The sequence below is a fragment of the Moschus berezovskii genome, chromosome 28 (assembly GCF_049115385.1).
Source record: "Moschus berezovskii isolate FMDL1 chromosome 28, NW_MosBer_1.0, whole genome shotgun sequence".
NCBI lineage: Eukaryota > Metazoa > Chordata > Mammalia > Artiodactyla > Moschidae > Moschus > Moschus berezovskii.
Window position 1 is genome coordinate 9,817,373 of NC_142487.1, and position 27,501 is coordinate 9,844,873.

The following is a 27,501-nucleotide window of genomic DNA, read 5'->3' on the forward strand; positions in this document are numbered from 1 at the left end:
TCTCTCCCGTGCTGACCGGCCCCTGGCAGCGAGGCGTCCACGAAATCCGAGAAATCAGACAGTTCCACTTCACGGGCTGGCCGGACCATGGGGTCCCCTACCACGCCACCGGGCTGCTGGGCTTCGTCCGGCAGGTGAAATCTAAGAGCCCACCCAACGCAGGCCCGTTGGTGGTGCACTGCAGGTGAGTGGGGGCCAAGCGAGGGCAGCGGGTGCGAGTCCCCTTGGGGTGATGGAAATGTCTGGGAACTCGACAGAGGCGGTGGTCACGCAGCACTGCGAGGGTGCCAGGCGCCACTGAGTTGTACACCTTCCAGCGGTCGTTCCACGTTCTGTGAATTTTACCCCAGCGAGGATCTAAGAGGAAGCAGCAGCGGGGGTCCCTCCTGCCCCCCCTGACGGAACCCCCCTCTCTGTGCAGTGCTGGTGCGGGCAGGACCGGCTGTTTCATCGTCATTGACATCATGCTGGACATGGCCGAGCGGGAAGGGGTGGTGGACATCTACAACTGCGTGCGGGAGCTGCGGTCTCGGAGGGTGAACATGGTGCAGACCGAGGTACTGAACCCCCGTCCACCCCCGCCCCCAGCCTCCGGCTCCCTCCCCGCTGCCCATGTCCCAGAGCCAAGCCAGGGGCAGAAGCCACGGTTCTATCTTCAGAAACCCCCAGCAGAAGAGGCAAGGCACATGGCCATCCTTTCTTCCTGCCCTCCCTCCTTCCTTTTCTTTCTCCTCTCGTAAACACATGAAAAAGCCCAGGAGTCTGCCAGGTAACAGAATCTGCTCCCCAAGCCCAGCTTTCCCCTTGCTTCTGCAGCCAGGGTCCCGGTCGAGGCTCCACTTTGAAGCCTTCAGGATTTCAATACCGTTTCTTTTTATTGTGTCTTTTAAACTAGCTGGTAACCAGAGCGAGACCACCCCTGAGAATAGGCAGGCATTTGCAGAGTGATTTTTAAGGGTAATCTCTGTGCATTTCCTTCTCTTCCGACTGTCCTTAAAAATTCTGTCCAGTAAGTGGCCCGGCATCGTGGGAATTTGCCCACTTTCTGGAAGCACTCTGGAACTTCTCTAAGTTAGAATTCAAGGTGTATCAGGAATTTAAGTGTTTGAGAAAAAGTATTCCGCCCTGTTCCTAGGAAATTAATGTTTTTACTAATGTGCGTGCATGTTAAGTCGCTTTAGTCATGTCCAACCCTGTGCAACCCCATGAACTGTAGCCCACCAAGCTCCTCTGTCCGTGGGATTCTCCAGGCAAGAATACTGAAGTCAGTGGCCATTCCTTTCTCCGGGGGACCTCCCTGACCAATGGAACAAACCCACGTCTCTTACGTCTCCTGCATTGACAGGCGTTTCTTTACCACCAGCGCCACCTGGGAAGCCCCTGTGTCTTGAGTGGTTTCCATCAGCATGTTGAAGCCTTCTGCACTGTGCCCCTGTTTACCTTTCCTCCCGCTGTCCTCCGCACATGGCCAGTCACTAATGCCCTGCCCTTCCATTAGAGGAGGACAGGATTACTGGCCCTGGGACAGCCCTCCTCCGAGCGGCCAGGTCCCCTCCCCGGCCTTCTCTCTGGAAGGAAGGCGTGCTCTGTGACGGTGAACCATTGTTCTCTGGTCCGTGAGGGGCTACCTCCCTTCCTTCTCTGGTTCCTGGGAGTTACCTTGATTTCTCTGCTTCCCCAGGAGCAGTACGTGTTCATCCACGATGCCATTCTGGAAGCCTGTCTCTGTGGGGACACCTCGGTGCCCGCTTCCCAGGTTAGGTCTCTCTACTATGACATGAACAAGCTGGACCCACAGACCAATTCGAGCCAAATCAAGGAGGAATTCCGGGTAGGTTGTGCTAAAGGGACAAGGCTGTGACCTTGCTCCTAAGAAGAAACTCAGAGTTGGCTCCAGAACCCTTGAGCCTGTGCAGGGCTTCTCAGCCTCAGCACTGTTGACGCTGGGGGTTCAGTTGTCCGTGGCCGAGGGGCTGTCTTGTCAGGTGTTTAGTAGCATCCCTGGCCACTGCCCACTGGATGCCTGAGCCCCGCCCCTCTACACACCATACTGACAGCCAGACCATGTGCTGATGTAGTTCGTGTCCCCACATCGAGACCCACTGGTCTGGCAGAGCCAGGCCCTCCCTGCCCCGACCCCGCTCAGGGAGCAGATGCCAGACCAACCCACAGTGTAACCCCAACAGCCAGACCAAGCCAGGCACATTCAGGGCGCTTGCTGGCAAGAGTGCATGCGTTTTAAGTCGTTCAGTCGTGTCCAACTCTTTTTGACCCCATGGACTGTAGCCCACCAGGCTTCTCTGTCCATGGGATTCTCCAGGCGAGGATACTGGAGTGGGTTGCCCTGCCTTCCTCCAGGGGATCTTCCCGACCCAGGGATCAAACTCCCATCTATTACGTCTCCCGCATTCACAGGCAGGTTCTTTACCACTAGTGCCACCTGAGTGCTCTGTGCCATTTCTTATGTTTGCCTTGGGTCTGAATGCACCTGACTCCACACCTAAGTCCAGCCTGATCCCTGCCAACCTCTTCCTCCAAACGCCCCGGTGTCCAGTCCTAGCTGGACTCGTTGGCACCTGATCTGGCATACTTACAGCACTCCTTGTGTCTGATGGGCTCTGCCTGTGCACAGAGTCCTAAAGACTAAAGAGAAATAAAAATCTCCTTGTGTAAGTGGGATCCAGGGAGTGGAGAGTGGAGCCGTCAGCTTCGGGACACAGGGGGTCCCCTGAGGTCTGCACATGAGATGGGGTTCTCCTTCCAAGTGTGTCCGCTCTGTCCCCCAGACCCTGAACATGGTGACGCCGACCCTGCGCGTGGAAGACTGTAGCATCGCGCTCCTGCCCCGTAACCACGAGAAGAACCGCTGCATGGACATCCTGCCGCCCGACCGCTGCCTGCCCTTCCTCATCACCATTGACGGCGAGAGCAGCAACTACATCAACGCGGCCCTCATGGACGTGAGCCCCCCGCCCCGCACCCCCTCCCTGGGCAGAACACGGCAGGACGTTCCTCTCGGGGCAGCCTCTGGGTCCCCTCCCTGGCTTCCTTCAAAGCCATGAACTGTGTTCTCAGCGAAGTGCACTTCTGCCTCCGTTTCTGTGCCGGGACCGACGTTCTTGGTCTCTGGGAGACCCCGGTCCAGGAGGACTGATAAAGGAAGGGTGTGTCGGCAGCACTCTGAGCACTTCAGTTTTTTAACCTGCTGGCCAGAGAGCAAGAGCCAGCTATTAAGTCAGGAAGGCAGTGAAGTGGGATAATATGGTTTGAAGCATTATTTTAGTTCCCATTCCTCCTAATTTAGGCAGTAATTAACATGGGGGAGAAATTGCCTGTCAGCACAGATAGTACACAACCCATTACCTCCTGTCAGTCTATTTACTTCTAACTGAATGAGCATTTGCTATTCAATTGATGGGAAAAGTGAATGGGGATTTTCAGTGCTAATACGGAAATTTTAATTCTATTGGTGTGGTATCAGTAAAAAGGTATTTAAGCTTGTCTGACGCTCTGCAGAGCTGTCAAAAGCGTGTGTGTCCTTGGATGGCAGGAATAAGTAACACCATCTCACACATTTAAACAATAAGCGCACAGATTTTAGGAGAAACGGAACTCTCTTAATCATGCATATTTTAAAGTAAAGTTAAATTTTCTCCATTAAATTAGTTATGTGTAGAGTTGACATTGCCTTTCTATCAGAAGTACCAAACAAATTATAGGAGATACTTATTAAGTTTTCTGAGTATCAAAGTGAGGTGACTTTAGCATTATTTTTCTGCAGATGAGTCTATTTTTGGCCTGTTTTGGCATGGGCCATGGTGATAGAATTCAACAGTTGTTAAATATGTTCGGTGTTTTGTGTCACGAGCTCCCATGTGTACAAAATAACTTAGCTCCCTCCTGTCACGTTCTCCCGGGTCCATTTGGATCTCTCTTGTTTGCATCTGCAGAGCTATAAACAGCCCTCGGCTTTCATAGTCACCCAGCATCCTCTGCCAAACACGGTGAAAGACTTCTGGAGGCTGGTCCTGGATTATCACTGCACGTCTGTGGTGATGCTAAATGACGTGGACCCCGCCCAGGTGAGACGCATGGACTACGGCTGCCAGAGCCCGGCCCAGGGTCCAGCCTGTGTTTTCTGTTTGCACATCAAGAATGCAGTCCCCTGGCAGCAGGTTACAAACCCCAGGCGAGGACAGGGAGCCAAAGATGCCTGTGTTACAAACCAGGGACTTCCCTGGCAGTCCAGTGGTTAAGACTGTACCTTCCAATGCAGGGGCTGTGGGTTCGATCCCTGGTGGGGGAGCTCAGATCCCTCATGACTCATGGCAAAAAAACACAAAATATAAAACAGAAGCAATATTGTAAAAAGAAACTCAGTGAAGAGTTTTAAAATAGTCCGCACACACACACACACACAAAAAAAAACTTTACAAAAAGTAATAAAAACCAGATGTAATTAGGGATGGCAGCAGAAAATAGTCTGAGACCAAAAAGATGGACTGAACTCAGAAACAGTGTGAGTGACAGGGAAACAAAGGGCCATAATCTGGGCTGTTCTCGAAGGACGGAAACGCTGACCGGAGAGAGAGGCAGGGTAACAGGCAGTCAGGGCTGACCCGGGGGCTGAAGGGCATAGAGCAAGTCCACCAGAGATGATGAGGAAGGCCGTCAACCTCTGACACAGCCCCAGATCTGGGCTGGGAGTGTCTCTGAGCCTCCTGGCATGGCCCACCTGGAGCCCACAGGTGGCAGTCGGCCTCAGTTCAGTTCAGTCGCTCAGTTGTGTCTGACTCTTTGCGACCCCATGAATCACAGCATGCCAGGCCTCCCTGTCCATCACCAACTCCCAGAGTTCACTCAAACTCATGTCCATCTAGTCGGTGATGCCATCCAGCCATCTCATTCTCTGTCGTCCCTGTCTCCTCCCACCCCCAATCCTCCCCAGCATCAGAGTCTTTTCCAGTGAGTCAGCTCTTTGCATGAGGTGGCCAAAGTATTGGAGCTTCAACTTTAGCATCAGTCCTTCCAATGAACACCCAGGATTGATCTCCTTTAGAATGGACTGGTTGGATCTCCTTGCAGTCCAAGGGACTCTCAAGAGTCTTCTTCAGCACCACAGTTCAAAAGCATCAATTCTTCAGCGATCAGCTTTCTTCACAGTCCAACTCTCACATCCATACATGACCACGGGAAAAACCATAGCCTTGACTAGACGGACCTTGGTTGGCAAAGTAACATCTCTGCTTTTTAGTATGCTGTCTAGGTTGGTCATAACTTTCCTTCCAAGGAGTAAGCATCTTTTAATTTCCTGGCTGCAGTCAGCATCCGGAGTGATTTTGGAGCCCAAAAAACAAAGTCTGACACTGTTTCCACTGTTTTTCCATCTATTTCCCATGAAGTGATGGGACCAGATGCCATGATCTTAGTTTTCTGAATGTTGAGCTTCAAGCCAACTTTTTTACTCTCCTCTTTCACTTTCATCAAGAGGCTTTTTGTTCCTCTTCACTTTCTGCCATAAGGGTGTTGTCATCTGCATATCTGAGGTTATTATATTTCTCCTGGCAATCTTGATTCCAGCTTGTGCTTCTTCCAGCCCAGCGTTTCTCATGATGTACTCTGCATATAAGTTAAATAAGCAGGGTGACAATATACAACCTTGACGTACTCCTTTTCCTATTTGGAAGCAGGGTGAAAAGAGTGGAGACTTTTTCATATCTAAGGGATAGCAATGACTTTTGTCAACTCTTTGGTAAAGATATGTTAAAGAGAAGTGAAACCGAGACTGGAAAATAAGGAAAACTCAGAATGATGAATGTGGTTTGTTTGTAGCTCCTCTTCCTACACATAGAGAGAGAGAACTGGGCGGTGGTGGCTCAGTGTTAGTACTGGGGTTGGAAGGATTTTCCTAAAGGGAACTGTCAGGCCAGAGTGTGCCCGGGGGTCCTGGAAGCTGGATTGGTCACTTTAGGGCCCGCTATTCTACTCACGGGCTGACCTGCCATGACAGAGGCCCTTGTGGGAAGTTTGAACTTGGTGTGTTGTAAGAATAAACTTGTTCTGGAACAGAATTAATTTTCTGTCTCATAGAGACAAATTAAAAAAAAATGAAAGTCTGACATCTTGCAGCAAAGTGGACAAAAGTTTTCCTTCCTAAAATCCACTTTATTGTCATCAATCTGCCAAGAATCCCATGGACCTTCACTTCAGTCCTGTAATGTTTTTCATTACTTTTGAAGCAATGCATTGTCTTGTTGAGGCTGTAGCCCAAAAGCTAGTTAATGAAATAATAATGATCGTGCTTGTCCTCATCTAGTCCTTTTTACTTAAGAAGCTTAAATATTTCAGAAGTCTTCCGTGGTGATCCTCTCCTCTCCGAAGAATGGGTGGCAACCATTTATAAAAACAAGCAGACACCACAGCTGGGGAACCTCAGTGACACAACCAGAAATAGGACCAAGGGTTCTGGTTTTCTAACTCACAATGCCATGCGTTCAGCTCCACTCATTCAAGACAGAGACAGAGGATAAATGAATGTTCCCTCTTTAGAATCATTGTTTTTCCCCTAATGTGAATACTGAAATGCGGTGATAAACTGTTTTTTTTCCATATGAGTGAACCAGACATCAGTGGTTTACACACGTTCTTTCTGGACAACACTGTTGAATTCTAAAGCGTGTTAGTCACTCAGCCGTGAACTCAGACAGTAAAGAATCTGCCTGCAATGCAGGATACCTGGGTTCAATCCCTGGATTGGGAAGATCCCCTGGCGGAGGGACTGGCTACCCATTCCAGTATCCTTGCCTGGAGAATCCCATGGACAGAGGAGCCTGACAGGCTACAGTCCATGGGGTCGCAAAATACCAGACATGACTAAGCAACTAACACTTGACTTCTAAAGTCGCATTCTAACCCACAATTGTCTGGGCTCATACCGAGCCTTGGCTGCCCCGGTGGGAGAGGCCAAGATCCCCATCCCGCTCAGCAGATGGAGCCGGTGCTGGTTTGGAGAAAGAACGCTCTTGGGAATTGGCCTTTTAGAGGGCACTAAACGGAGCATTTGAACCGAAAGTCTCTGCAATCGCACAAGAATAGCACTCAGCTGCTTTAAGTATTTATAGGCCCAGTTCACGGACGTGTTATGCACTATTTAAGCCATTTTCCGCACGGTTTCCTTGGGCAGGATGCAGAATGCCATAATCCAGGAGCCCGCGCCGGCCGGGCCGTTCGTGTTTCTCTGGTGAAAGTGATGAGCTTTAGATTGAGGGCTGAATTGGGAGGACGAACAGAAAATAAGGCTGGCTCCGTCAGGAGAAAACAGGCAGGACAGTTCAGATGTGCGTGCTAGGGCTTCTCTTCCCAACTCAGCTTCCCAGCATTTGCCTGTTAATTTTAACATGGGTACCCTGGGGGTCAAAGAGTAAATAAACTTCAGCTAGCCGTCTTTTGACAAGGCAGTTTTATAACTTGTCACCAAGAAGCTCTGGTGAGGAAGGAAAAATTTCGTGAAAGCAATATATTTTTTTATTTTTTTTTAAGTTTTTATTTATTATATAGTTGTGTGCTTAGATGCTCAGTTGTGTCCAACTCTTTGCAACCCCACAGACTGTTTCCACCAGGCTTCTCTGTCCATAGAGAGTATCCAGACAAGAATACTTGAGTGGGTTGCCATGCCCTCCTCCAGGGGATCTTCCCCACCCAGGGATCAAACACAGGTCTCCCATACTGCAGGTGGATTCTTTACCAACTGAGCCACCAGGAAAGCCCTTTATATAGTTAGTTATTTTTATTTGTAACTGTGCTGGGTCTTCGTTGCTGCTCGGACTTTCTCTAGTTGCCATGAGCTGGGGCTAATCTTTAGTTGCAGTGCACAGGCTTCTTGCTGTGATGGCTTCTCTAGTTGCTGAGCATAGGGTCTAGGGTGCATGGACTTCAGTAGTTTCAACTCCAAGGCTCTAGAGCACAGGTTCAATAGTCATGGCACGGGGCTTAGTTTGCTCCACGCTATGTGGCATCTTCCTGACCCAGGAATCAAATCCGTATCTCCTACATTGGCAAGTGGATTCTTTACTGCTGAAGCACCTGGGAAACCCAAAAGCTTTATTTTCAAATAAATAAATGTAATTTCTAAAATACTATAGACTCAGTTCATGTAAAAAGGACCTTTAGTTATCCTACTTTCCTTCTTGGTCATGAAATTCAAACCTTTAGCTTCTGTAACCGAGGGAGGGAGATGGCGTCGTTTGTTCCACTGGAAACCATCTTGCAATCTTGGATCTAAATCAACCTTTGTAACCCTCCATGATGAGATTTTAGATCCTTTGGAAAAGAAAAGTCATCAGAAAAAGGAATTTCAGGCAGTAGGTACCTTCACTGTACATCATTCTGCTTAAAATGAGATGTTTTCATCTGCTCTTGGCTCAGAAGAAATAGACTGTAAAATAATGAAGTGTTTTCCTCTTGCCCTGCCCTCCCCCTCCAGCCATTTGTCCCTCTGGTAAATTGGAAAACAAGAGTTAAATGCTGCTCCCAAAATATCATTGCATACCAATTCCCCAAAGAAGCTTCATTTCAGACTTTAAGTAGGGTCTCAGAGCTTTAGAAGGCTTCCCAGGTGACTCAGTGATAAAGAACCTGCCTGCCAATACAAGAGATGTAAGAGATGCAGGTTCAATCCCTGGATTGGGAAGATTCCCTGGAGGAGGGCAGGGCAACCCACTCAACAGAGCCTGTCGGGCTACATCTATAGGGTTGCAAAGAGTCAGACACAACTGAACAACTGAGCATTCATGCATGCATGCCTGCAGAGCTTTAGAAAAGATTTGTGATAACAGACAGGGGTTTTTCTCACCTGTCTCCAAGTTCAGTGTTGCTGCAGGGCAGTGGTAAGCAAGATCCCCTCCCTCATCTGCCATCATGCCTGGCACCCTGCCCGCCGCACTCGTCACCTGCTCCACATCTCAGCAGAACTCTGGTTCCCCAGTGTCATCAATACCTGGAGTGTGAGACGCTAGGAAATTGAGTTTTTAATTGAAGCCCAAAGCAGTTACTCTTATTCCACCGTGTTTCCTAGGTCTGAGCTGGGAGGGTTTGGACCAGAGCGTGAGAAAATGCAACCCAACACTGTTATCAGTATTTTGTCACTAAACAGCCCTGTTCTCAAAGTGATTACATACTACTGCTGCTACTGCTGCTGCTAAGTCACTTCAGTCGTGTCCGACTCTGTGTGACCCCATAGACGGAAGCCCACCAGGCTCCCCCGTCCCTGGGATTCTCCAGGCAAGAACACTGGAGTGGTTTGCCATTTCCTTCTCCAATGTGTGAAAGTGAAAAGTGAAAGTGAAGTTGCTCAGTTGTGTCCGACTCTTAGCGACCCCACGGACTGCAGCCTACCAGGCTCCTCCATCCATGGGATTTTCTAGGCAATAGTACTGGAGTGGCTTGCCATTGCCTTCTCCAGACATACTACTAGGTGAGCCCATATGGAAGGTTGGAGATTTGGGTGTCGAGTGAGTCATCTCAAATGTCTTTGCTCCTGTAACAGAAGCTCATGGCATCTCCCAGGGCTGGAGAAGAATGCCTTTCAGCGGCAAAAGAGATCTTACAGCGATGGTATTCAGTAGTGCCCACATGACCTCCTCGGGAGGCTTAGTGATGCTTTCACAGAAAATAGAGAAAAAAGTACTAGACGGACAGGGGGAGTTAAGGGCTCAGCCAACAAAAAAGTCAACAGGTCGACTTGGGGGAAGAAAATGAGAAAGAAAAGGAAGTGAATGAGGGGTGCTGGGGCCTGATGCTGGTAGTGACCTTATCCAGACGTGAGCAGTAAATGTGTTCTGATCATTAACCTCACGTTTCTGTGTTTTGAATCCAGTTGTGTCCGCAGTACTGGCCAGAGAATGGAGTCCACCGACATGGCCCCATCCAGGTGGAGTTTGTTTCTGCTGACCTGGAAGAAGACATCATCAGTAGAATATTCCGAATCTACAACGCAGCACGAGTAAGATCCGCAACCACCATGGCTGGTGTTGCGGTTTCATTATTTTCTCATCAATTGACTGGGTAGATGGTCTGGGTCAGTCAGTGTTCTGGGAGCCTGAAGGCCCTTCTAGGAGTCTGTGAACAAAACAAAGTTCCCTGACCCTGTGGAGCTTATGTTCTAAAGGGAGAAGACAGACAGGAGAGGATGGACACAAATATTGCCTGCTAGATTTGCTAGAAGGTACTGTGTGCTGTAGGAGAAAAATGGGAAAACAGAAAGTGCCAGGCCTAGACCAGAGTGTGAGCAGAGGGGCCGTATGAATAAAGCCTGGCGGGCATGAGGGGCAGCAACGTGCTCTCGTGCAGTTGGCTTTGGGGGCAGAAATGACAGTCAGTGCAAAGGCCCTGAGGTGGGGGGATTGTCTGGTGAGTCCCATAACAGCAAGGTGGCTGATGTGTCCACAGCCCAGGAGATGAAGGCGGGAGTAGCTGCTGGGGCTGAGGTTGGGGTCCAGGGGGCAGAGGTCACATAGGGCCCTGCAGGCCACCGCCAGGATCGGGGCTTCCGCTCTGAAGGAAAGGAGGTACTGCCATAGCGTCCCAAGTGGAAGAGTCTTTTGCTATAATCGAGCTTTTAGAAGGCACGCTCTGGCATCTGTGCTGAGGACAGTGAGGGAGCGGGTCAGGAGGCTGTTGTAATAAGCCAGGAGGAAAGGACAAGGGTAGACAGAGCGGCAGTGGGCAGGGGGAGGTGGAGGGACTCTGATACATTCTGGCCTCAGAGCCAATAGGATGGGCTGATCAGTTGGATCCCAGGGACTCAGGAGCAGCTCTCAGCATGTTGGTCCTGAGAACTGGATGGAACAGACATTAACCAGGTTAGGGAAAGCTGTGCGGGTAACAGGATTGTTAGGGGTTGGAGCCCGCGTGGACAGAAGGCAGTTCAGCTGGGTACATGCTGGGTTTGAAGTGACTGTTTGATGCCTGCCCTGGAATATTGTGGAGACCTTGGAATCTGTGAGGGTGCGCAGATTGAGGACTCACTGGAATAGTTAAAGCCGTGAGACTGAATGAAACCTTCAAGAGAGAAGTGGAGAAGAGAAAGGGACCCAAGGACTGAGCCTGGGGCCTGCATCAGCAAGAGTCTGGGAGGAAGGGAGGCCAAGAGCTGTGGGGTTTGGTGGGGGTACAGCCAGGAAGGAAACAAGAGTGATCCCCTGTGTCAGGTGCTACCGGCCGCCACGGAAGATTTAGCCCAAGAGAGTTAGACTGAAATCATGTGGCCTGGTTATTTCTTGACTCCTAAAATTCTATTTAAATCCTCCTGCCAGTGCAGGAGACTCAGGAGACACAGACACAGGTTCTGTTCAATCCCTGGGTCAGGAAGATCCCCTGGAGGAAGGCATGGCAACCCACTCCAGTATTCTTGCCTGGAGAACCCCATGGACAGAGGAACCGGGCGGGCTTTAGTTGCATAGTTGGATACGACTGAGCAACTGAGCACATACACATAATTCTATTTAATTATGGTGAAAGATTAGCTATTGATATCTTAGCAAGAGTCATGCCAGTGAGCAGAACCGTATTATACTCCCAGGACACAGGGTGTCACGCGTAACACTCTGAACTCACAGACATTGCCAGAACACAGTCTATCCTTCACCTTTCGTTTACCTGTAATTAAACTCAAGCCTGTTCACCACTCTCAGCCCAGTGTGGCCAGTCCTCAGGTCGTGTGCTGCTTTTCACGCGGCGTTTGCAAAGCTGTGAGCATTCCACTTCGCTTCTGTCTGGCCTCCCGTTGAAAACACCTGGTGTTTTATATCCTCTCACGATTCAGACTCCTAACTGCTCGGGCCATAGATGGTCCATTCGTTAATTACAGGCAGGCCCTCCTTCCCTCGGGCCCCCTGGCCTGAGGTGGTGGGGTCAGCACGCTGGATCCTGGCCCTAAGCGTAATGCCTGCTTTTTTTCTCTCCCTGCTCCCCTCCAATCGCCCGGCCCTCTGCAGCCCCAGGACGGGTACCGGATGGTGCAGCAGTTCCAGTTCCTGGGCTGGCCGATGTACCGGGACACGCCGGTGTCCAAGCGCTCCTTCCTGAAGCTCATCCGCCAGGTGGACAAGTGGCAGGAGGAGTACAACGGCGGGGAGGGGCGCACAGTCGTGCACTGCCTGTGAGTACACACGGCCACCGGGCTGACACCCAGCCCTAACACCCAGCTCACCGCCTCTTGCTCCTTATAAACGGAGAATAAGCAGATCTGGGCGACAGCTCATAGGTCCATTCGTTACTCTGCAGAAAACAAGCACATGCACGTTTTACCTTTGGAGGGGATGTCGCTGCTATAAATTGAGCCCCAACCTTGTCACTGGAGCCGCTGCCTCCCCAAAAAAATACCTGGGTGGGTTCAGTGAGCTCCTTCCAGCTCTTAAGAACATGTTGTTAAGCTTCGGGGAATTTTCTGAGCTGGTTGTGAAAATGTTGGTAACCTGAAATCCTCAGTGGCAGACGTGTTCATGTCACGGACGTCAGCAAATGCCACAGTCAGGGGGCCCTCCCTGTTATGGCAGAACTCGTTTACCAGCACACTGATTGATGATTCTATTGGATTTCATGACAGAGGTTTCAGAGGAACTGTTTCCTTCTTCTTTGTGGTTTTAAGAGAGTTTTGTTTTGTTTTGTTTGCCTGGGGATAGATGTATATTGGGAAGATTTGGTTATAGCCAGGGTCTGCAGACTGGTCTCCAGACCTGCAATTTTAGCAAGTGCTAAAATGGGAGATCCTTGGCTGCAGAATAATGGTTCTCAACCTTGGCTGCACATCTGGGGAGCTTTAAAAAAAAAAAAAAGAAACTATGCCCAGGCCACAGCAAAACAATTAAATCCAAATCTCTGGGGGTGGAAAGACCGGGCAACAGTACTTTTTTAACTCTCGGATTATTTCAGCGTGAAGCCGAGGTTGCGAGCCGTGGTTCGAGCCCGCGTGCTTTTCAAAGCACTTTCACCTGCATCTTCTCATGGGCGAGGACAGGAGCTAGTCAGCCAGCTGGAAGTGGCTTAATGGACAGCGATTAGAAAGCCTCGCAGTCCGGGGAGATGGGGAGAGTCTGTGGACACTGAGTATAAGCTTCCTTCTCTTTTCGGTGGAGCGTTATTAACAAGCTCACAGGGAGCTGTCTCCCAGATTGAAGGGAAGACAAGCTCTGCTCCGGGGACACTGACCCTGGTTACAGCACCCAGCATGGCCGAGGGCTCGTTACTCTCTGCTTGCTGCCACATCTCACGAGATGCCCCCCACCTCCACCCCCCACCCCGGATCTGGGAACCCAGGACTCTGCCACCTCTCAGCACCGAATGTGGCAGGAAACTGCTGTCCCCTCAGAAACAGTCTTATGAAACAACCAACACCAGCCCTTCATTAGAAGTCCCCCCCACTCGTCCCCTCCACCTTCCCCTTCCTTCTCAGGGACCCAGTTCATTAAAATCATGTCCACCAAGAAAACGTCCAGAAGGATCAATGAACTGCTCCCATCCCTGTTTTTATTCCTCTACTTGCAGACTTAACTTCTGATCAGAATAAGGTCAGAGGGTCACCTGTGTGAGGTGATACAGCCCTGGCGAGGATAATCGACATTTTAGTGAGAGCTTGGATTCGATCAGTTAGGTTTTCTTGGGGATGCAAAAACAGTTTGCAGTTACCAATTTCTGCATCAGGAGCCTGCCAGCTTCTGGAACTAGGAACATCACGCTTCCTAGAAGCTTCCTGACCAGGGCCAGCCCTGAGACCCAAATGGCTGTGCCCCACATGTATTAAGTTCACCTTAAAAATGCATTCCAGTATACAGTAGGTGCAGACAAATACTGGCTGATTCCACTTATACAAGGTGTACCTGGAATAGTCAGATTCATAGAGTCAGTATTAGTCCCTTGGTAGGTGCCAGCGGTCGAGGGTGGGGGAGAATGGGAAGCTAGCTTTTGATGGGGACAGAGTTTCAGTTTAGGAAGGTGAAAGTTTTCAGGCTATGGACGATGGTGAGTTGTACAACAATGTGAATGCACTTACAGCCAAAGAACTACACAGTTAAATATGGTTAAAATAGTATGTTTTATGTCACGTGACTTTTACCACAATAAAAAAAATTTTTTTTAATCATAACAAAAAAAGGAGGTGGCTACATCCCAGTAGTGGGAGATCTGAGGCCCCAGGAGGGGGCCTAGGGGGCAAATGCAAAGACAATTAAGTCACTGCACCTCATAGATCACCATGTAGACACACTCTCCAAGGCACGGCTGTGACCCCAGACTGTTCTACCCCCTGCCCACATGATGCCTAAGACAGTGGCCATTCTCTCACCCATTGGACACTGTGGGCACCTGCTGCTTCTGCCCTCCTGCCAGCCGAGCCCCCAGCCCCTTCTCCTGCTGAGAGAACCTGGACTTTTCCCTGGGAACCATCCTCCCCCAGCTCTGAAGTCCCAGCTGTTGCCATGAGGCTGCCCTTTAATCTCTTCATATCACGGTGGGGGCGTGAGGCCCAGGCTGGGGATAATGCTGACTGTTGTCAGGATTTTAAAATCTTACTCTAAGGTGTTTTAGTTGTAGGAACAGAGTTAGGTTGAATTGGTATCCTCCAGTTCAGGCCAGGAGACGTTGCTTTGACCCACAGGCAACCTGCTGTCCACCCGAGATGAGAACTTCTTCTTATTCAGTATAGCACAGTGCCACCTACTGGCCATGGGCAGAGCATCCGTTCCAGGGATGCCCTTCAGGGCTGTGAACTGGATGGTTCACAGGAAGCAAGCGGGGAATTCTTTTTTTATATACACATCTTCCAGATAATAAAACTAGTCGAAATGGATAGAATTAAGGTCTCATGCTTTTTCAACCCTTGATGAAACTAATGGATGTCGACAGTGGTCACCGACAGCTGCTGAAAGCGTTAGGTGAAAAGCCAGTGGAGGAGAAACAGCAAGGTGTCAATGCAGAGAGACGAGAGACCAAAACGCAGAAGAGAAGATCCAGGAGCAGCCACACCTCGGGGTCCCCTGACTCACAGCAGGGTCCCACCTGCTGGGCCGTGGTCTCCCTTCTCACGCTACCCAGAGAGCATCTCAGGGCTTCTACAGAAAATCTTCACCCGAAGGAGTAATCAGAGATGAGTTACACAGGGCACAGAACAGTGGCCATAAAGGAAGACTTTATGGTAAACTGGATCATTAAATCTGAGCACTCCCGTTCATCCAAGGAGAGTGGAAACACAAGACAGGACACTGACATTTGCACTCCATACATCTGACAAAGAATTCATAGCCAGCATGCCATAAAACTGCTGAATTCAACAGGAAAAGGACAGACAGTCCAATTGTTGGGCACAATGCTTGACAAGAACTTCATTTTTTCAAAAAGAATATCCAAATAGCCAGTAAGCATAGAAAAGGCATCATTAGTTTTCAGGAGAATATGCATTAAAATATAGCAAAATTGGGTGCCCCTACATTCTCACCAGAATGTCTAAAATTTAAATAACTGGTTCTAAGTGTTGGGAGACTGTGGAGTAACTGGACTCCCAAACACTGCTGGAACAAAGTAAGCACATAAACCATTTTGGAACCATTTAAACAGCATATGTGTGTGCATGCATGCATGCTAAGTCACTTCAGTCGTGTCTAGCTCTTTGTAACCCTGTGGACTGTAGCCCACCAAGCTCCTCTGTCCATGGGATTCTCCAGGCAAGAATATTGGAGTGGGTTGCCATGCCCTCCCCCAGGGAATCTTCCCAACCCAGGCATCAAACCTATGTGTCTGTCTCCTGCATTGGCAGGTGGATTCTTTACCACTGGCACCACCTGGGAAGCCCTTTAACAGCATTTAGCAAAGCTAAATATAAATATATCCTCTGAGCTCTTCTGCTGTGAGGTCTGTGACTGCAGAAATGACTCATAAATGCAATAGGAGACATGCTTATAGCAAATATGCTCGTAATATGGGAAACTGCAAACAGCCCCAAACATTCATCAGCTCCTAGGTCAAGAGATTATACAGTAGTATATCCGCTCAATGGAATTATTCTCAGCAATGTAAGAAGAAAAGGCTTCCCTGGTGGCTCAGATGGTAAAGAACTGCCTGCAATGCGGGAGACCTGGGCTCAGTCCCTAGGTCCAGAAGATCCCCTGGAGAAGGGAACAGCTACCCACTCCAATATTCTTGCCTGGAGAATTCCATGGACAGAGGAGCCTGGCAGGCTTCAGTCCATGGGAGTCCCAAAGAGTCGGACACGACGGAGCGACTGACACACATGATGTAAGAGGACAAACCACTGGTCCAGCGTGGGTGCTTCTCACACAGGTGATAGTAAATGAAATAGCCAGACTCAGAAGAGTATACGCTGTATGAGTCCATGTGTACAAAATTCAAAAACAGACAAACTAATGATGCTAGACGTGAGAACACGGATTATCTTGAAGGTGTTGGTAGTTTTGATGAGGAAGGAATATTGGGGAGAAGGGATCCAGGGGGCTGATCGTGGTCTGTATCTTGATCCACATGGTGATTACATGGTATATGCATTTGCGAAAGTTAACTGGGATCTATACGTAACCACTTGTGGACTTAATTGTAGGTATGTTATACTTTATTTAAAAAACTGATTTGGAACTTCAGCATGGGATGATCAAGCTGGCATTGGAACACAATGATCAATCTTAAAATCACGAAACAAGTTGATATCCTATGCCTGCTTCCTAATGAAAGTTCACTTATAAAGTATATTTATCCAGAAAGAAAGAAATCCTGAATTCTTATGAAACTCCGGAGCTAGCTCCCAATTAACAGAAAGCACAGGATGAGAGACTAGTGGGTTAAATGATTCTCAGAGATGCAATGAATGAGGACAACCCAGAATGTGGGGCTGTCTGTGGGGAAATGACCCCATGTCCTCAACAAATAAATTGCCGAGAGGAAAAAATGAGAGAACAAAAAGAACCCACAGATTAAAATACACTCGTAGACTTGCCAACCAAATGCAGTATGTGGACTTTGCTTGGATGAGGATTTGAAAACGTCAACTCTAAGAAAAAGGCTGAAACAACCTAGGAAATGTGGACTGTACCTAGAAACCTGATTCCATTAAACTGCAGTGTTTATTTTAGGGGTAATAAGAATGTGGAGATCAATCCTGGATGTTCATTGGAGGGACTGATGCTAAAGCTGAAACTGCAATACTTTGGCCACCTCATGCGACGAGTTGACTCACTGGAAAAGACTCTGATGCTGGGAATGGTTGGGGGCGGGAGGAGAAGGGGATGACAGAGAATGAGATGGCTGGATGGCATCACCGACTCTGGACATGAGTTTGAGTGAACTCCGGGAGTTGGTGATAGACAGGGAGGCCTGGCGTGCTGTGAGTCATGGGGTCGTGGAGAGTCAGACACGACTGAGCGACTGAACTGAACTGAACTGAAGAATGGTATTGTGTTGGTTTTTTTTTTTTTTTTTTCTTTAAAAAAAAAAGGTCCTTTACCTCCTTGGAAAGGTGGTTGATACCAGAGCTGGTACAAGGGAGAAGTTACAGGACCCATTAGAAAATCTCATGGTTCTAGAAAGTAAGGACGTGCTTGGAAAGGGTTGGAGGAGCCAGCCCAGTGGAGCTCCTAATGGCCAAAGCCGGAACAATTTCAGCAACAAAATAAATATGGATACTATTTTAGCTCAAAGAAATGAAATTGACATAAATAATAAAATAGAAATACATAAGCAAATAACTTTGCAAACAGTGGCTGAGAGTTCTCTCTTTAGAGCAGGATGTAGAAGGAGAGAGGGACGTGGAAACCAATTCGGCAGATGTCAGAGACAGCACTTTGCTGACAAAGGTCCACAGACACAAAGCTGTGGTCTTTCCAGGAGTCGTGTACGGATGTGAGAGTTGGACCATAAAGAAGGCTAAGCGCCAAAAATTGATGCTTTCAAACTGTGGTGCTGGAGAAGACTCTTGAGAATCCCTTAGACAGCAAGGAGATCAAACCAGTCAATCCTAAAGGAAATCAACCTTGGCTATTCATTGGAAGGACTGATGCTGAAGCTGAAGCTCCAGTATTTTGGCCATCTGATGTGAAAAGCCGACTCATTGGAAAAGATCCTGGTTCTGAGAAAGATTGAGGGCAGGAGGAGAAGGGGACGACAGGATGAGATGGTTGGCTGTCATTACTGACTCAATGGATGTGAGTTTGAGCAAATTCGGGGAGCTGGTGAAGGACAGGGAAGCCTGGCGTGCTGCAGTTCGTGGGATTGAAAAGAGTTGGACACGACTTAATGACTAAACAGCAAGCAGCACAGTGAACACTGTTGCAGACAGGATCCCTAAATGGGCACTAATAACAGCAGATGAAACTTTGAGGAGAACAAGATGGTTACATAATCCCAGTGTATTTTTCCCAAGATACTTATTAACTACTAAGAGAAGCATCATAACTACACGGTGAAAAAATCTGCCAGACATCCACCGTCTTAATAAGCAACCAAGGTCAGCATCGCCAGCAACAAGACAGTTCAACACCATGAACCTTCAAAGGAGGCAAAAGCCTTTCCGTGGTTTTCTTGCCAAAATGCATAACCTCATGTTCAATGATGAGAAAGCATCAGATGAATCAAAATGAAGGCACTTTCAACAATTTGTATTTTGTGATGACTTCTCAAATCGTGGATGGGGGACCATGGCTGTTTTCTACATCTCATTCTGTATTCCATATTCTGCAAAACAACTGACCAGTCCTCTTTGAAAGTGTCAAGGTCCAAAAAGACTAGAGAAGACTGAGGACGCAGCTCATAGGAAACACTGAAGGGATGAGACGCCTAAATGCTAAGTGGGTCCTGGACTGAGTCGTGGACCAGAAGAAAGGAAGGTTGTAGAAAAACTGGACACCTTGACCAAGGTCTGTAGTTTAGCCACTAGCATTATACCAGCGTTAACTTCCTGGTTTTGACCATCTGCTACGGTTATGTAAGACCTTCACATCAGGGAAGGTGGGCATGCAGAGAACTCTCTGTGCTATTTTTACAGTGATTCTGTACAATTAGAATTAATCCAAAATAGAAAGTTTTATTTTGAAAGAGCCCTGATGAAGCCTTTTATCTCAAATTGGGACTGGAATCCAGCCAAAACCCACGGTCTTCCGATTGAGATCACAGACCAGGTTTCAGGACCTAATGGAACTCAGGTTTTCAGGTTTCGTTTCTCATCGCAGAAAGTACTCAGTGAGAGACAAAGTGATAGGTAGGAAGTGTGTGTATTCAGAGAGAAACACGCTCCACAGGCAGTGTGGGCCATAGCAGAGAGCAAGTGTGGCCGTCTCAGACTGTGGGTATGATTACCTTTTAGGGGATGGGTAATCTCCTAAGCTAGTGAGTGGGAGAATTATTCCAACTATTTGGAGAAGGGGCGGGGATTTCCAGGGATTGGGCCACCACCCACTTTTTGGAGTTTGATGGTCCACTTCGAAACTGCCATGGCACCTCTGGCTGTCATTTCATTTGCTGATGTGTGCAATGAGCTTGAACTAAGGATCAAGGTTTAGACAAGCCGACTTGTCTGCCTTCTAGTACCCATCTGGGTCTAATCACTTTAGGCTGTGCTCTCTGGCTGTGTCACTCTTCCCAAGGTTGTGCGCTGCCCTCTTCCCTCCTGTTTCATTTATATTTTAGAGATAAAGCATGAAATGCTAATAGGTTATCTGAGGCCAAATCCATCTTTCGAGCATAACCCACACCCACCCCAGTTTTCCTGCAGACACTGCATGAGATGTTTGTATATTGAAATTTTTCCTGCGGGCCTTATGCAGCTTTGCCTAAAGCTGCCGTATCAGGTTACCTCATGAGGGCAGAGGTGGAGCTGGGAGAGCAGGCCAGGTTCCCATCACCTCTGCTCAGGTGATCTGTGGGCTCTTTTTGCCTCGGGTGGAGGGACTTGCCTGGGTGAAGCATCTCGGCCAGGAGGGCTTGGGCAGCAGGTGTGACCAGGTGGTGTGAGCCATGCGCTGTGAGGGTGACCCAGACCCACCACCTGCCTCTCCTCTTCCTGCAGGAACGGGGGCGGCCGCAGCGGGACCTTCTGCGCCATCAGCATCGTCTGTGAGATGCTCCGGCACCAGCGGACGGTGGACGTCTTCCACGCTGTGAAGACGCTGAGAAACAACAAACCCAACATGGTGGACCTGCTGGTAGGACCCTGTCCGTCTGTCACCCCTCCTTGGAGTCGGAGGCGCTGGGGAGGCGTCCTGGCTAGCTCAGTCTGACCCCTGGTGGGAGAAGCTCGTGCTCACGGTGCATTCGCTGCGGTCGTCCGAGTGTTTCTCCTTCCTTCTCCCTTCCTCTTGCCTTTTCACCAGTAGGCTCCTCTCAACACGTCTGACACGTAGAAACAGTTGAAACTCACAAGCACACATCCTGATTAATTGCCATTCTCAGCAGCACCTTCCACACGGCCAAGCACTTCGTCTTCACGGAGAAGAAATAATCATAGCACATGAAATGCCAGATTTTCAAATTACAGATTTTATAAATAGCTTAATCACCTAATATTTATCAAAGCTGGGAATTGGAGTTTGACATCCGGACGATTGCATTTAATTACGGCGGGTATCTGAGGAGAGGATGAAAGAGGTGGAGAAACAAAGGACGAGGTGGAATGGTTTTCTTTGGGAATTTCGTGAAATCTCTTTATTGTGCGGAGCTGTTGAAATGCCGACTGCTGTGACTCGAGAATAGGAGAACAGTTTAAAGGAGGAAGCTTTTCAATGAGGTTTTTGTATTTCTCTGTTAGTGGAGGAAGGATCTGAAGGAAACAGAGGGATTAATCCCAAGGTGGGGAGAGTGGCCTGGGATGGGGAGGGGAAGACAAGGTGGAGTCCCTGAGGAGCTTGAAAAGCTGCTTTACATTGTAAATACCTTAATGGGACTAAAGAGGGAGGGGAAAGTCAGCTGAAGCTGAGGAAACAGCCATGGCCCCACCCATGATAGCCAGCTCCTGGGACCCACCCGAGCCCTGCTCAGCATCCAGGGCCATCTGCTTCCCCCACAGATGTGCTGGGTGCTTCGTGAGCTGTTCTAGTTTCCAGGTGCATGTGCTGCCCTGGGAATTTAACAAACAGGCACCTCTTTGGCCAGGTGCAGACTTTCAAAACCATCAGTAGTTACCGTGTTGGCTTCTGCGAAAAAAGGGCCGTACCTCCCACACCGCACTCCCTGTCCTGCCCTGGGGGGTTGTAGTTCAGTCACTAAGTCGTGTCCAACCCTTTGTGACCCCGTGGACTGCAGCACGCCAGGCTTCCCCGTCCTTCACTATCTCCCAGAGTTTGCTCAGACTCATATCCACTGAGTCAGTGATGCTATCTAACTGTCTCATCCTCTGTTGCCCCCTTCTCCTCCTGCCCTCAATCTTTCTCAGCATCAGGGTCTTTTCCAGTGAGTCGGCTCTCATCAGGTGGCCAGTGTTTTGGAGCTTCAGCATCAGTCCTTCCAATGAATATTCAGGGTTGATTTCCTTTAGGGTTGACTGCTTTGATCTTCCTACAGTCCAAGGGACTCTAAAGGGTCTTCAGCACCACAATTCAAAAGCATCAATTCTTCAGCTCTCAGCCATCTTTCTTCATGGTCCAACTCTCACATCCATACATGACTACTGAAAAAAAAACCATAGCTTTGACTATATGGTCCTTTGTCAGCAAAGTGATATCTCTGCTTTTTAATATGATGTCTAGGTTTTTCATAGCTTTTCTTCCAAGGAGCAAGCATCTTTTAATTTCATGACTGCAGTCTCTGTCCATAGTGATTTTGGAGCCCAAAAAAAGAGAATCTGTCACTGTTTCCATTTTTTCCCCATCCTGCCCTGGGGATGCCCCTCAAACCTGCCCTCTACTCTCAGCTCTGCTCATTCAAGTGACGTGACCTCAGACAGATAACCTTGACATCTCCTTGGGCATGTCACTCGACTCTCCCGAGCCTGAGTTGTATAAACCAGGGATGATGTTGGTTTGTTGAGATCATCCCCTGTGACAACATGCATGAAAGTGTTTTGGAAGTGCCCCAGGTGAGAAAGCCCATCCCTAAGACTGCAGGTGTCTACAGGGCACAGTGTGACCAGCAGTCCACCTGATGCAGGTAAAAAAAGCACTGGGTGCAAGCAAGGAGGCTTCAGGGGCAGTAGCATGTGGATGGGCCAGGTTCTGTGTCCAGACCACTGGTCAGAGGACTGTCTCACTCCCCGGGTTGTTGTTCAATCACTAGTCATGTCCGATGCTTGGTGACCCCACGGACTGACTACAGCAGGCCAGGCTTCCCTGTCCTTCACTATCTCCCGGAGTTTGCTCAGACTCACGTCCATGGAGTTGGTGACGCCATCTAACCACTCCTCGGGTCACCCCTGAATTTTAGAGTTCCCCCACCCGGAATTCTCCATCTTCTGGGCTGAGGGCAGTTAGAGGTGGCCCGAGTTTAGGACAGATAAGCAGATTGGCAGAGGCTGGAAACAAATGCGTAAATGAAACTATTATGTGGTATTTAATGCCCTGATTCGGGGACAGGCATGTAGCTTCCAAACATTAGTTGGCATCTGAGTAAAGTGACCTTGATTTTTTTAAAAAAGTGTAATCTCCTTCTCACTTCAGCCTGACTTAAGCACATCATTAGAAACAGACCCTTCCAGGCCTTTCCCTGAATGGCTCTGCTGAGTTTCCTTCCCTCACGAGTTTTTTGGGCAGAAGCAGCAAGGCTTTTCCCAGATCCATGGTGCAGACTGCAGGATGGGATGCTTTTCCATGAAGGCAGCTCCTGAGCGCAGCCCACGTTCCCATCATAACCTGGGCGTTTCTCTATTCATGTGCGGTTCTGAGGGAGAAACAGAATCCTGGGATTCCCAGAACCCCGAAGATCTGCACCAGTTTTATGATAAGCTCAGCGGCTGAGAAATTTCCTGAGAAAAACGTCTGATGCGTCTGTCGCGGTGCCTCCTGGCGGGATAATAGATCTTGTCTGGTGACCAGAGGGAAAATGTCACGGTGCTCTTTTCAGTGGGCTTGAAGCTTCTTGAGTTGAATCAGGGCTCTTGTTGCTGACGTGTTTGTTTTTGCTGTGACTACAGTTTCTGTTTAGTTTGGCGCTCGCGTGTGTGTGTGTGAGAACTAATTCAGGTCAGGGTGATAAAACCTGGTACACTTTTATTGGGCATAAAAGACCATCCAAGACTTGAGTCTCTCCTAAGTAGAGAATGTGATTCCAGTAGCTGAGAAGCTTGCTCCTAGCTGTCTCTTTGCTGGAGGAGGCGAGAGCCAGGGCGCCCTAGAGCAGACCCCACGCTGGCCGCCAGGAGGCAGGCAGGTGGGCGTGGGGACCCTGGCCAGGCCCCTCTGGGTCTGCTCATCCTTCAATTCAGACCCCAAAACATGCTGCCACAACCCCAAACCCCCATCCCCCCATCCGGGCAAGATGAATGTTCCGAGGGGATCAAAGTGAGCCCATCTCCATCTCCCCTTGAGACTCTGATTATTTTTCCAAATTGCATCTGAATTAGAAACTTTCCATCCATTTTGAAGCATGGCACTCTCAAGCGAGAGTCAGAGGGCCTACGGATTTATTTCTTCAAATGTTTAGGTCTGGGGGCTCCAGGGAAAAGGCAGTGGATTGCCAGGAAGCAAAATCATTTTAACACAAGACTAGATGTCTTGATGGGCTTCCCTAGTGACACAGTGGTAAAAGATTCAATGCCAATACAGGAGGCCCAGGTTCGATCCTGGGTCGGAAAGATCCCCTGGGGGAAGAAAGTGGCAACCCACTCCAGTATTCTCACCTGGGAGACCCCATAGACAGAGGAGCCTGGCAGGCTACAGTCCACAGAGATCAACTAAACTATAAGATGCTTTGATGCAGCAGGGCCACTGGTTTTGTCTCCTGACCCCTCTTGCTGCCCAGCTTCTCAGTGATCCACCTCTTCAGCCAGCCCCCAGCCCTCATCAAAGGCCTGGATCCCTGAGGGGCCCGCTGCCACAGTGCTGCCTGAGACTGGCAATGCTGACCTGGTCCCCCCACTGAGTCACTTTGCCTCTCGTATGGTTGCTGGGAAACCAGCTGCTTCAACACACAGTCCTCTCTCACCTTTGCTTCTGCACTTGGCTTTGAAGTTCCCAGGTCTCTGTGTTAACAGAGAAGCAGCCTTTAGGAGCCAGATCTTACCTGAGAAAGTTACTGTCCCCGGGAGGCAGTGGGAGCTCTGGCCAACGTGCTGACTTGACACGCTCACCCGTTGTGGAGTGGTTCCCTAGACCACGGTGATCAGCACGACTGCAGCCTCTCGGAGTGAGTGCAGCTGACGCCATGGTCAGAACGCTTGCAATCTGTGGTCAGCACGTTTCAAGGGTGCAATTCCATATCATTAACTCTGGTCGCTGTGCTGTATGGTAGAGCTGCGGAGTTCACTGCTCTTATAACTGAAAATTTGTACCCTCACCAGCATCACTCCCCTTGCCCCCCCCCTGACAATGACAGTTCTAGTCTCTATCTCTATGACATTGACTTCTCTGTAATGGGACCTTTAAAAAATTCTGCCCCAGGCCCACCCCATAGACTGATCCAGGTGACGTGGACCTGGCTTCAGCAGCCGTGGGACAAGCGCCCCAGGTGACCTGATGTGCAACCGAGGATAAGAAAGTTCATGGATGGTCTAGAAAGGCCCTCGGCTCATCCACACGTTGGATCACCTGGGGCGCTTCACAGATACAGGAGCCAGGCCGCGCCCCAGAAGACGGGGATAGACAGAGCTGTGATGTGCCACAGGTGAGAAACACAGCTCTGGAGGATAAGAGGCCAGTCCTGCAGTATGGCCACGCTGGTGGCGGGGCACGCCAAGCCCACTGCCCATTTCTTCTCTTTACTGGACCCGAGAACAGGGACCTGAGCTGCTCCCTAGACCAGGGAAGGCAGTGGCTACAGGCCAATGGGTCTGATTAAAGAACCAGGTGCACAGACTGCATGTGGCCTTGGAAAGGGAGAAAGTGCTTCAGACTCTTTCAGAGCTACACTGAGCATAACGACCCACCCATCTATCATCAGAGACAGGCAGCTGCCCCCACCCCGGGGGTCTCATCGGCACAGAGGTTGGTCACCCGGTGCAACCCCCTGGGAACACTGATCCAAACAGTCCCACCTGAGGTTATTGGCACATGGGCCCACTTCCCCTCCTGGCAGGCATGTCCGGCAGAACCGTTTTTCTGCTTGTCAGCAAGGATCCAGCCGAGACTGAAGCTGGTGTTCATTTCCAAAAGCAGGTGTGTGTGTGCAGGGGCGGGGAGGGGGAAACTCTGCCCCAGGTGAAGTCTCTTGAAACTTCTCAGGTGTCGTGGGGTGTTTGAAGTGACAGACGGGCTGTAGGGCCATGTTCTGCAGACAAAGGCACTGTCCAGCCTTTGGGCGAGCTGCATGCAGCCACCCGCCGGCACCGAGGCCTCCCATGCCCTCCCTGAGGCCAGGGACTCTTACAGTGTGACCTCATGTTATAAAAGAGTCCAGCCTCCCTCCCAATACACCTCTTGGCTGTCCCATAATTTGTCCTCAGGATGTTGATAGAACAGGTACACTTACACGTGTGGACAAACAGATGTGTTCCAGTTGTCTGGGACTTTCCAAGAAGTCTCACAAGTGTAGATTTCAGAATATTTCTTTCATCGACCTTGTGTGGAAATATCTACAAACAGTGAATACGTGTGTGGTCCAGGATTGTGACATCCTAGCTCATTTCTGAGGAGAAGGCAAAGGCATCCCACTCCAGTACTCTTGCCTGGAAAATCCCTTGGACAGAGGAGCCTGGTGGGCTGCAGTCCATGGGGTCATGAAGAGTCGGACACGACTGAGCGACTTACCTTTCACTTTTCACTTTCATGCACTGGAGAAGGAAATGGTAAACCACTCCAGTGTTCTTGCCTGGAGAATCCCAGGGACGGGGGAGCCTGGTGGGCTGCCGTCTATGGGGTCGCATAGAGTCGGACACGACTGAAGTGACTTAGCAGCAGCAGCAGAAGCAGCTCGTTTCTGACTCACCTCCTTCTCAGATTGATTGCTTCCAATTAAAGCCCTAACTGGGGCTTCTGAGGTGACTCAGCAGTAAGAATCTGCCTGCCAGTAGAGCGGGCGCAGGTTCAATCCCTGGGTCTGGAAGATCCTCTGGAGAAGGAAACAGCAACCCACTCCAGTATTCTTGCCTGGACAATCCCACGGACAGAGGAGCCTGGCGGGCTACAGTCCATGGGGTCACACAGAGTCGGACTTGACTGAGCACACATTCACGCACAGCATCATTGCTCTCAGAGAAATGGGACCCGCTGTTTCCGTGCTGATGTTGTGTCCCTTCTGTGTTCCAGGATCAGTACAAGTTCTGCTACGAGGTAGCCCTAGAGTACTTGAATACTGGCTGACGGAGTGAAGAGCCCCGCACACCAACCTTCCATCCTGCACAGCCAGGACGCGTGCCACGGTGTTTGTGCCGATGAGATGAAGACAGCTCCATATGCTTATTTTGCTTTGCCTAATGGGCTCTTTTTAAAAAAGAGTCCAAGAAAAAAAAGTGTTTATAAAACTGCTTGCACTGCCCGATTCTAATAGTGCTGCTGCCTGACCGAAACCCACCCACAGCACCCAGTGGTCCAACCTGTTATCCTGGGCACTGGCCCCTTCGAGCAGCGTGGACAGATGGTAAATTGAAGAGCACAATTATATTCTTATGAAGGAATTTGTACCTTTGGGGTATTATTTTGTGGCCCGTGAACGTTTGTTATTGTCACAGCTGAGTGTACATTTTCGTTCTGTGGAGAATGCTACCTGGCATTATGATAATATATTATTTTAGTTAATATTTGTATTTTAACATGTCGCATAATATATGTAGCTTTCCAAGACTAACAGATAAACGTATAATGAACCAAGAGATGTTGTATGAGTTGTTGTTTCTATCAGATTTGTATCGTTTCTGAGGGAAAAGCTCGGGAGGCATTCGGTTCAGGAAGGCGGAGGCCGGCGATCAGGTTCACAGATCTGAAGTTCTTCAGTTCTTCCTGTGTGTTTATATTGTAAATATTTTTGATTTCATCAGATTATTTATTCATTAAAAGAAATTTTTGTGAAGCGCAGTGAGTGACAATCATTTTTATCCAGCCCTGGAAATGATTCGCTGTATGATGCTGCCTGTGTGAATTCTCAGCTCAATAAATAAAGACGCGTGAGCAGTGTGGTGTCTGCCTGGTGTCCTGACACCCCGCGGGGCAGCTCTGGTCACTCCTGGCCTTGGGCAGAGAAACCATGGCTGGTCTGCTGGATTGGAGCAGATGAAGTTAGGATTTCAGAGAGATCTTTTGTCAGGGAGAAATCGAGACCCATCCTGAGCTGCTCCTATCAGCCCCAGAGGCCACTGGCCAGTGAGCTCTGACCTGGCGGGCAGGCTCTGACAGGAGCTCTGGGCTGAACTCCAGAGTGGTGATTTTCTGA

The 27,501-nt window shown here is 49.4% G+C and overlaps 1 protein-coding gene across 5 annotated transcripts in view; it reads left to right on the forward strand.

Moving 5' to 3' along the window:
• The window catches only part of PTPRM (protein tyrosine phosphatase receptor type M), a 671,212-nt gene extending 644,066 nt beyond the window's left edge, over positions 1-27,146 (forward strand). For all 5 annotated transcript variants that reach the window (XM_055417180.2, XM_055417182.2, XM_055417181.2 and 2 more), the window contains 9 exons: positions 30-184; positions 422-557; positions 1,682-1,831; positions 2,787-2,960; positions 3,951-4,082; positions 9,875-10,000; positions 11,994-12,157; positions 20,060-20,195; positions 26,382-27,146. In XM_055417180.2, the coding sequence (XP_055273155.1) occupies positions 30-184; positions 422-557; positions 1,682-1,831; positions 2,787-2,960; positions 3,951-4,082; positions 9,875-10,000; positions 11,994-12,157; positions 20,060-20,195; positions 26,382-26,435 (1,227 nt within the window). In that variant the 3' untranslated portion in view covers positions 26,436-27,146. The remainder of the gene's footprint in view (positions 1-29; positions 185-421; positions 558-1,681; positions 1,832-2,786; positions 2,961-3,950; positions 4,083-9,874; positions 10,001-11,993; positions 12,158-20,059; positions 20,196-26,381) is intronic.
• The last annotated feature ends 355 nt before the right edge of the window (positions 27,147-27,501 follow it).